The sequence below is a fragment of the Brassica rapa genome, chromosome A01, assembly GCF_000309985.2.
Source record: "Brassica rapa cultivar Chiifu-401-42 chromosome A01, CAAS_Brap_v3.01, whole genome shotgun sequence".
Taxonomy (NCBI): domain Eukaryota; kingdom Viridiplantae; phylum Streptophyta; class Magnoliopsida; order Brassicales; family Brassicaceae; genus Brassica; species Brassica rapa.
The window spans coordinates 20,452,265-20,463,118 of record NC_024795.2 but is presented as its reverse complement, the minus strand read 5'-3'; the positions used below and the strand labels follow the sequence as shown (position 1 = coordinate 20,463,118).

The 10,854-nt window shown below is 30.8% G+C and overlaps 2 protein-coding genes across 4 annotated transcripts; both read left to right on the top strand.

The window, feature by feature from the left end:
* Window positions 1-2,605: 2,605 nt before the first annotated feature.
* Window positions 2,606-4,442, top strand: LOC103832346 (plant UBX domain-containing protein 12). The gene has a single exon (XM_033292620.1). It carries the CDS (start codon window positions 3,844-3,846, stop codon window positions 4,273-4,275), a length of 432 nt encoding a protein of 143 aa, XP_033148511.1. The 5' UTR covers window positions 2,606-3,843; the 3' UTR covers window positions 4,276-4,442.
* Window positions 4,443-5,552: 1,110 nt separating this feature from the next.
* LOC103832356 (dual specificity protein phosphatase 1) lies at window positions 5,553-10,627 on the top strand. Of its 3 annotated transcripts, none has more exons than XM_009108350.3 (7): window positions 5,553-6,355; window positions 8,845-8,939; window positions 9,130-9,271; window positions 9,354-9,489; window positions 9,730-9,850; window positions 9,942-10,087; window positions 10,412-10,627. In XM_009108350.3, the coding sequence occupies exons 1-7, from the start codon at window positions 6,350-6,352 to the stop codon at window positions 10,444-10,446; spliced, it is 681 nt and encodes a 226-aa protein (XP_009106598.1). In that variant the 5' UTR covers window positions 5,553-6,349; the 3' UTR covers window positions 10,447-10,627. The 3 variants fall into 3 exon arrangements, with proteins under 3 accessions (XP_009106598.1, XP_009106619.1, XP_009106611.1); XM_009108371.3 differs by having other exon boundaries at window positions 10,291-10,627; XM_009108363.3 differs by lacking the exons at window positions 5,553-6,355; window positions 8,845-8,939 and adding an exon at window positions 6,565-8,403 and having other exon boundaries at window positions 10,291-10,627.
* The last annotated feature ends 227 nt before the right edge of the window (window positions 10,628-10,854 follow it).

Below are 10,854 nucleotides of genomic sequence, written 5' to 3'. Positions count from 1 at the left end.
CATTACAAATTTTTATTAAGGATTCATAACGCACAGAGCTGAAATAACTAAATTTAATTTAAATAATATCTTATGCAAATCTATATTTAATAAATAAAAAATAATCTAATTATATTCAAATACATTAAAACATTTTAATTTCTTAAATTATATTATTAAAAGATATTTTCGTGTTTTAGAAGTCTATTGAAACATTTATACGATTGGAACAACAAATAATCCGTATGGTCATGCAGGTCAGACGGAAACATAAGAAAACACAAAAGTATCTATACTATTAAAAGGGAAGCAGTCTTTAAAAATCTACTTATAAAAGGTTGTTGGACCCTTTCATTAGAATGTTATATTTTATATCACCTTAATTAATCAATTCCACATAATATGTTTAATATTTGTGCCAAACTAAAAGATTCTGCCATCAGATTTTGTGCTTATTAACAGAAAATAATTATAGTAGCATTTATTTTCAAATACCAGAAAGATAATGTTTAGATATAGTTTATATTGTCAGCTATGATGATCATTTATCCGTTCCACATAAAGGCTTATTTACAACATTTATTAACATATTATATGAACCAATTTTTTTATATACAGAATGTAAAACTTTTATGTAAAACATAATGTATAGAAACATGAGAATACTTTAAAGTTTTTTAATAATATTCAAAATTTTATGCGTATACACGAAATATGTTTCTAAAAATCTAACATTTTATTTGAAATCTGAAACATGAACCGAAAACCGAATCTGAAACACAAAAGAGTAATCGTGATACCAAAGACATATTTGACTCAGAAAAATATATTTAATATACACAATACATTTTAGATACTCAGGGTACCGGTTCAAATCTCTGTAGAATCCAAACTTAAACCGACACTACGGATCTGAAATATACCCAATAGATACTTTGCCGTAGATTTGAATCTGAACCGATTCGGACCGGTTTTTATTCGAACCAAACAAAACGTTTGGACCTAAGAAAGAGTTACATAACAATATATATACAAAATTTTAAATAAATTAATTCATAAATCATATAATTTTATAAAATTCTATGTTTTGATATAATTCAATATTGTAACATAATAACATACAAAAATCATTAACATTATTAAACTTTTTACTATAAGAAATCCCGCACTTTGAAGCGCGGATCAAGATCTAGTTATACTTATATTTATTTGTTGTTCCCGGTGAAAAACTATTAGATAATGTGATTCAAGTTAGAAATGGATAATCATTGGGACAAATCCCTAATTATATTCATATATGTTTTTTCTAGGTCAATTCTTTTCAAACAAATCAAAAGAATTTCACTAAAATGTATAAGAAAATAAAGCTATAGAATATTATATAGCTAAATGAATAAAATTTTCATAGATTTTATTCAATTAAAAATCTTAATTTAATGCTATACTTGAAATATATAGAGCATAAGAATATTTATATGAAGTGTAATTAATATGATATATATGAACACACAACCGTATTCATATTTCTATATGTTTGCACATCTTATTTTGTAGGGAAAATTTTATGTTTACCACTTTTCATCTTTACCACCACTAAACGAATATTTTCAAAAATACATTTTTCATTAAGTGGCAAAATACTCTTATACCCTTGTTATCTATATATATAATAAATCATTATTTTAAATAAATAAAAATAAAAATATTTTTTTAATGATTTCGAATTATACTTTTTCAAATTTGAAATTTTCTATAATTTTTTTTATTTTTTTCAAAATTTCTTTTTGAAAGTCGAAAATTATGTTGAAACTATTTTTTAATTTTTTAATATATTTTTTAAGTATTTATTTATATATATATTAGAATCCTAAATTTCACATTCCAAAAACCATACCCTACCCCTCAACTCTAAATCCTAAGTCTAGATTAGTTAATCCTAGGGTCTGACTGGTGACCATTCTGAAAACAAGATGAACGAATAGGAAAGGAACGTTGAGGAAAAAAATTGCAGGAACGAAAATGAATGGTTGTTTCATCCCATATTTAACAAGGAATAACTTTGTTTTTTATTTCTCTACAAAAAAAAGAATGGTAGGGAATGAGAAAGAAAATTTATTCCTTGTGAATGGTGAATTTGTTTAGGAATGTTAGGGAATGCATTATTCCTTGTCGTTCCTTGGTCACCATTCACACCTCTAAAATATAAGTGTATTTTACCTTTCACTAAAAATGATGGAAAAAATGATTAGTGTAAACATGAAAAGTGGTACTATGAATGTGGTATTTTATTTGTGGCAATTCCCCTATTTTGTATGTACTAATCTACAATATAATAAATATATATATAATTTATATATGTAACATAATAATTCATTAATAGCTATTACATAATATATATATATAAACATTATACATTGAAAATAATTACATTGTCAAATAAATATAATAACAAATATTACGAAATTTTTTCAAAATATATATTTTCTAAAGATAAAATTTTAACACTAATTATTAACAACAAATTTAAACTGATTATAGTATAAATTAATTATTGGTAAGATAAATTACACAAAATAATTTTAATTAAGCCATATAAATAAATATTCTACAACTAAAATATCTCTTAACAATAAATAACATTAAATTAATTTATAAAATTTGATTAATCAATTTAAAATAAAATCTGTGCTCAGATCATGATCTAGTAATACACTAAAGATGCTCTCAAAAATATGGTACCTCATAATATCTTTAGAGTTTAGATTTATATATTTCGTTTCCGTTTGTCGTCCCACATTGCTTACAAGTGAGAGTAGTTAATACCTTATAAAATTTAATTGATCCTTCCATTTAGAAGTGAGTTACTAGAGGTGGATTTTAATTTTGAACTTTTAGTGGTTTTGGTTATAAACTGATTGTGGCCAAACCTATGTCAAATTACAATCAGAGCAGTTCGAATCTTTAGGCATGAGCATGACGTCCGACTCCAAAGCAAGAAAATGAAGATGAGAGAAACCCATTTCTTATTAGGGTTACAAGCTGAGTTTTAGTAAGCTTGATTGTCAACTACTTATAGAGCGAATATTTTTTTTTAAAACTATATAAATCCTATCAGTTTCTTATATTTCAAAATTTACTTTTTTATTTATTTATCATGAACCTGTAGCTGTTTTCGCAATTATAAATTTGTAAAAGAAAACAACCGATAAGCTAATATTATATTTTACCTCCAGTAAATAAACAAACCATTTATCCTTGCTTTGTGGGTTTTGTTATTAGTTCTTCATTTGCTGAATGTCTCAGAATTGGATTGATCTTTTTTTTTTGTAACTTATAGTTTACCCTTGGTTAGGGCTATGCTTTCCCTGTGTTTAGGACTTTGTTTTCGGATGTTTGGATCTTCGGACTCTTTATATTCCATCATCAAATCTTATCTTATAATCTCCCTAGTATTTTATAATGAATAAACTTCAACAGAAGAAATAAAAAACATAAAAAAATGTTGTAGAGCTAAGAAAGACTCCTACACAAGTTAACATTTTTGGAGAACCAAAGCTCAATTACAAGCAATATAAATTTTAGTAAATTTTTATAGTTTGTGGAATTAAAAAAGTACTTGCACAACAAAGGGAAAATAAATAAAAAAGAAAGAAAAGAGAGTCGAATATCCATAAATTCATTTTGTTGACTAAAAAATCTGTAAATTTATTTACAAGGAAAAAAAAAAAAGGGTAACGGCGTTCTCTATCTCCACGCCACTGTATATAAAGCTGCAATCGCAAAATCAAGAACGCTCCTGCTTCTTCCCCCTGAGCACCTGAGAAAGATTAAATTAGGTTTTTTTTTGGCGATCGATTCCGATCGATGGCGAAAAGATTATTCGCGGTGCTCGAGTGCCAATCATTACTAGAGAACCTATCTCCCTTCGTGGATCCCAAACGCCCAAAGAACTTCCCCGACGGCGAGAGTCCAACATGTCTATCTCCGAACTCGGTGATCGGGTTCCCGGAATTGACCGAAGAGCCGAAAAGCGACTCGGATCGGAGCGTTCTGTGCAGGCTCTGCGTTCGGTTACCGGACGGGAGAAAGGTGCAGAGGAACTTCCTCAGATCAGAGTCTGTTCAGCTTCTCTGGTCGTTTTGCTATTCGTTGATGGATGAATCGGAGAGGAGGGAGAGGTCTTTCAAGCTGATTCAGGCGGTTCCCGGGGAGTACAGGAGTCTTTATTACGGATCTGAGACGAGTTTTGAAGACTCTGGGCTTGCTAACTCGTTGATCTCTGTGATTTGGGTGTGAATAAGTTAATTACTTTTGATTATCTGGTTTTTAGTTTCTCTATGATTTGAACAGTTTATAGGGTTAAGTATTTGATCAAATCGTCTTCGCATAACATTGGTTACAAGTCAATTTCATTTTTAAAAGTCTATCTTCTCCTTTAAGATATCTTTCTTGTCTTTGTTTTACTGCTATCTTGACGTTCGGATCAGTCTCTTGCTCTTTATCGCAGTCTCCCACAATATCATGCCTTCTCTCGCATGAAGCTCTTATTTGGATTAAAAGTGTTGCTTTACAAATGATTTGCTCTCAGTACACTTTAAAGGCTCAGCGTTTCCGGACTAGTTGTGGCACCGATCACGGATTGTGTTCTTTGTTATCCAAGGTGTCATTGCTTAGCCTTTAATGTAATTGAGATGTAAGGCCGTCTTGGCATTATTGTTTATATCTTCGGTTTTATGTTCTTCTCAGAGCTTGACTGGTTTCCCCGCTACCACCCGCAAACGCAGTTTTTACGGTTGGTAGCGGTTGACAGCGTTTCGAAACAATTATACAAACCACTACAAATCGCTTCAAATCGCTCCAAACCTCTTAAAATCAAAAGCTGGTTCCAGCTAGCGTTTGCGGTTGCGGGCGGTTGCCGGAGGATAATTTTTTTTTTTTTTTTTTAAAACCATATAAATACAAAAATAAAAATATTCAATAAATTTTTTAAAATGAAATTATAAAAATATAAAAAATATATCTATTATATTTTAATTAATATTATAAAATTTTAAAAGATAAATATTTTATATAATTTTAAAAATTTAAAACTATAACTTTGAAAATATAATTTACATATTTCTTATAATATTATGATTTTTGATATTTTTATAATTATATAAAATGTAAATATTGTTAATTTATTATTTAACCGCTGCTGTATTTGGTAGTTAACCAGTCATAAGTATCCCGCAAACGCACCAATTTCTAACCGCAGAACCAGTCGTACAAATCTCTTAAAACCGCTAGAAACTGCAACCACCCGCAACCGCAAACGTCCGCAGCCGCAACTGCAACCGCTGCGTTTGAACCAGTCAGACTCTCAGTCTTTTTCTAGCCGCCCGTAATAAGAAATCTCATTTGACGAAAGGAAATAAGAAATTATCAGATGGATTAATAAATAAGTTTTAATTAATTATTTTCGTAATTTCTTTAAATTATTTAAAAGTTTGTATTAGCATGAATAAGCCTTCCAAAAATGTTAGATATAGATGAACATTATAAAAGATAAATCTTATAAAATATTATACTTGTACTTAGAAATTACTTGTTCATCAGTTATTGTATATATCTAATATATTAATATTAATTTAGAGTTCTATTTTTTTATCCACTTATAAATAGTTTACGTTGGACCATTACATTTAACTAGATTTTTTATTATTTTTATTTTTATTTAACTTAATTATTATTAAATATATACCCTAACCTAAAATTAATGAACTAAACAACTAATCTATTATTTTGAATAATAAGTTCAATTTATATTAACACTACTTTTAAAGTAAATAATCAATTATATTTTATTTATTAATATAAAAAGAATTATATATACTTACTAATTCATTTATACAACTGCACTTTAATTCAAAAGTAACACAATTTTTATGCTTATGTGGAACCTATTTCGTATTATCTTCATGTTTTCGTGTAGTGTTAGTTGGTTACTTGGTTTTAAAGTCTGTGGCTCTCTGCGTACAAATTAAAAAAATATTTAATTTTATATATTTTAAACAAAAACATTGCTAAATATCTATATAAATACAATTTAACCAATAAAGGAATAAATTGTAGAATAATTTGTTTATTAAATGGTACATTAAAAATTAACAACGTCATATAACTTTGAAACATAAAAATATTTAAACGTCATTTATTAAAACCAAGTGAGTATTGTAAACAAAAAATAACTCAACTCAAACATCATTATTTGATATAAAAAAAAAAGCAAATTACATATAACTAGGTCTTTGAAGAACAAATAATTTACACTTTATATCCCCTTTGGGACGCATCGTCCCTCTCCTTGTCCAAAAAGCTGGAGAGAACCATGCAGGAGTTATTTTCACTCTAGGACACTTTTCATCTTTTTATTACATTCTAAGTCACTTCTTGCTACTGAGGTAGTTTTTGTGACTAAAAACCAAAACTAAGTTTACTTTTCTAACTAAATGGCCCCACAAACATAAAATCAGTTTTGAAACAACGGGAGACGCGACAGTAAAAATGAAAAAGACGCAATCGTTGCTCGACGCAAGAAGAGCTTCGGTCTCGACACGAGCGGAACCGCTACAGTTGAGTTGAAGGTGATAATGCGCCGGCGGAAGGTTTACGGCGAGCCGCAGAGGTGATTTTGACATATTTGGAAAAAATGGATTATCAAAATATCACTTTTTAGTTTGAAATCAATTATTTACAAATATATTTACGAAATTGCAACCAAAACAACATGAAAACACACAAAAATTAGGTGATTTAGGAAGAAACCATGGTTGACGGCCGTCCAATACTTGCAGAAACCTAAAACGAAGGGTAGAAGATGAGTTAGTTACAATTTTGCCATTAATGAAAAATACACAAAAAATGACAAGACTGGGCGTCTGGGGATTCGAAGGTGGGTTGCTAATCCCTGCTATAACCATTGGGCCACGGTTAACTATTTTGTGTCTTAAGCGTGGACTATTAATATACGAAACAATTCATACAAATATCAATAAAAATTTAAAACTAATTTCTGAGTGTTCTCAGATTAATCACAGATTTCTACTAATTCATAGCTAAAAATGGATGCAAGATATCACATTTTGTAATTAGTATGAGATGGCTTAGGAATTTGAGATTTTTGTTTTTAAAAAATTGAATTAAAATTTTTTTGAGACTTTTTGGCAATGAAGCTACCGGTTCGAGTAAAAATCATAAATGTTATGATTTAAATATTATAATAAATTATGTCACTCTAAAAAATTATTAGAGAGTCATTATAATCAAGATAAACATGTGTACAAGTTTATCATGTGTACAAAAACTATATGTGTACATGTGTATATATTTACATGTGTACACTCTAAATTATTAAAACAATGTATCATAAAATCACATTTTCATGTTAACCTAACAAACTTCTAGTTTTTCTTTTTGTCTGTTTTTGTTTTTAATTTCGAAAAAAGCTGACAAAAAAAAGGTCAAAACATGCTTTATCATTGTGTACACATATATTTCGTTGTCCACATGTACAACTGTTTTACAAAAATTTACATGTACACTGATTCGTTTGTACATTGCACAATATAATATCTGATTTGAGTGCATTTATATATGTAAACGAGTTTTCCTTCTAGTTTTCCTTTTTGTCTGTTTTTTTTTTAATTTCTAAAAAGCTGAAACCAAAATATTCTTCATTATTGTGTACACATATATTTCGTTGTCCACGTGTACAACTATGTTACAAAAATTTACATGTACACCGATTCGTTTGTACATTGTACAAATATGATATTTGATTTGAGTGCATTTATATAAGTACACCAGTTCATTTGAGTATCTTGTTTGAGTTCATTTAGATCATTTTAAAATTAATTTAAGTGTATACATAGCATTTGTTTGTGTATTGCATATCACATGGGATAAAATGCAAATTTGGAAGTTATGATCAAAAATGAAATGATGCAAAAATTGAGGGACCTCATGTTTCAAAAACGCTAGTTCTCCATCAAAACATGGGCTAAGTTGCATATTGGAAAGTCTGGGATCAATTAAATTTAAGCTAATATTAAAATTTCTGGTTCTCAATTAAAAGATTTAACAATGCACAGTTAAACAAAAAGTTTCAGCGGCTCAGTGGTTAATGATCTCTTATTATATTACATGAGTAACAGGTTCAATACGCATTAGTGCATTGTTTTAATTTATTTTATAAAGTAAAGGGTATAATCGTAATTATGTGATCTTCTTCTTCATTGACCTAATTTTTTTCCCAGCGTAGCCACCATTGCTACCATCTTTTTATAGAACTCTAAATCAGGTTATAGATACACGTTTTTGACCTCAAAAACAACAAATCTGAGATTTTAGGTTTCTGCAAGTATTGGACGGCCGTCAACCATGGTTTCTTCCTAAATCACCTAATTTTTGTGTGTTTTCATGTTGTTTTGGTTGCAATTTCGTAAATATATTTGCAAATAATCGATTTCAAACTAAAAAGTGATATTTTGATGAATCCATTTTTTCCAAATATTTCAAAATCACCACCGCGGCTCGCCGTAAACCATCCGCCGACGCATTATCACCTTCAACTCAACTGTAGCGGTTCCGCTCTTGTCGAGACCGAAGCTCTTCTTGCGTCGAGCAACGGTTTCGTCTTTTTCATTTTTACTGTCGCATCTCCCGTTGTTTCAAAACTGATTTTATGTTTGTGGGACCATTTAGTTAGAAAAGTAAACTTAGTTTTGGTTTTTAGTCACAAAAACTACCTCAGTAGCAAGAAGTGACTTAGAATGTATTAAAAAGATGAAAAGTGTCCTAGAGTGAAAATAACTCACCATGCAGTTGCAAACTTCCCCATTAGTAATCTCTGAGTCACCATTTTTCTCAGATTTGTTTTCTTCTCCTCTTTGGCTAATCCACCCCCTTCTTTCTACAATGTAAGATCTTATCAATTATGTTATCGAATTCATGTTAATGCGATTCGATCTCCATAGTTGCAATCGTTTATCTCAAGGGATCATGACACATAGATTCAACTTTTTGATTTTAGATTCAATTCTTCTAATTTCGAATCACGTCGTACCCAATTCGCTGAGCTAAATGATTCAATTCCATTTCCCTTTCCAGGAGTTCTAGGGACAAAGGATCATCATCTTCGCCAGCAATGGATAACGAAACCTATGTGAAGAATCGGATACAAGAGCTTGTTCGTCTTATCAAAGTTGCTCGTGTCTATAGACAAGACAATGTCCCTTCCCTTATCCAACAGGTTCCACCTCAAAACAATCATCCATCCCTAGTTTTTTCTTTTTTTTGTGTGGAACCAATTGATTCATTAATCTTTTTTCTAGGGTCTCTATCTCGGATCCTTTGCAGCAGCTTCCAACAAGAACGCTTTGAAGTCTTGCAACGTCACTCACATCTTAACTGTAGCTAGCTCCTTGAGACCTGTCCACCCTGGCGATTTTGTCTACAAGGTTGTTCCAGGTATTAAAGGTTTCACCTTGTTATACTTAGGCTCCGAATGTTGATTGCGATTTGAGCGGTGCGGGACAAGCGGTTCAACTGCAGTGCAGTTTTAACAATTATAAAAACGTATAGATATATAGTATATGTAGATATTTTTGTTTGTGTTAACTGCGGTGCGAGGCGGGGCGGCGAAACCATAATATATGTCTTTCTTGCCCTCCTTTTGAGATGGAATCTCTTGCTTTGTATATGTGATAGTTGTGGATAAGGAAGACACTAATTTGGAAGCATACTTCGATGAGTGTATCCATTTCATTGATGAAGCCAAGAAGCAAGGTGGTAGCGTTCTTGTCCATTGCTTCGTTGGAAAGTCACGCAGGTTTCTGATATTTATTTATTTTTTTGATATTTGGAACGCACCTTGTTTTGTTTAGTGGCACTCTGTTCCCTGAATGTTTTGCTCCGTGTAGTGTCACTGTAGTTGTTGCTTACCTCATGAAGAAACACGGAATGACTTTAACCCAAGCATTGCAACATGTTCAGAGCATTAGACCCGTGGCAAATCCTAACGCCGGTTTCATCAGACAATTACAGGACCTCGAAAAGTCTTTACAAGGTATGCCTTCTCTTCTATTTCTCAACTCACATGTAAACTTAATGTCTATGATATCTTGTGGGGTCTTCTGTGCTTGAGATGTCTTTGGTGAATCTAAATTAGAGGTTCTTTACTTTGTCTTTCTGGGGCAAATTGGTAAAGAAAGATTGAATGACTAGACCTCTAAATTAGATGTTCTTTACTTTGTCTGTCTGGGGCAATAGTAAAGGATTATTTGACTAACCAGAACCCGTGGGATGAAAAGCAAATTGTTGTGGAGGAACGAGACCAGTTCATGTAAATAACTCTTACTTGCACCTTCCTCTCTCTCTCTCTCTAAAACAGGGAAGCAAGAATCGCTCGCCCACTGTCAAGTGTGAAGACCCCCACCAAGTTCATACCTTTTGGAAAAACTTGTAAATCTCAAACTAAGCATCATATGTTTGTTTTGTCCTTTCTCCTTTAACAACTTGATGAAAAACATGGAAACGATTCTGTAAAGTTTAACTGTTTCATGAAAGCCGTAGCCTCCCTATACGATGAACTAAAAGCAGAAGATAACACAACCATATACATCTTCATATTATCATATATATATATATATACTGATATGTATAAGTGCTGCTGTGTAATATATTTTGTCAAAGCAAAGAGATCGTATTTATAGAAAAGTGGAGAGAGACTTGATATTCACCTCTTAATCTTACAAAACTTTATTGTACAATTCGAGTTGGATATACAAAAGTTCGAGAATTATATTATAAGTTATAACGTTGTGTTATATAATC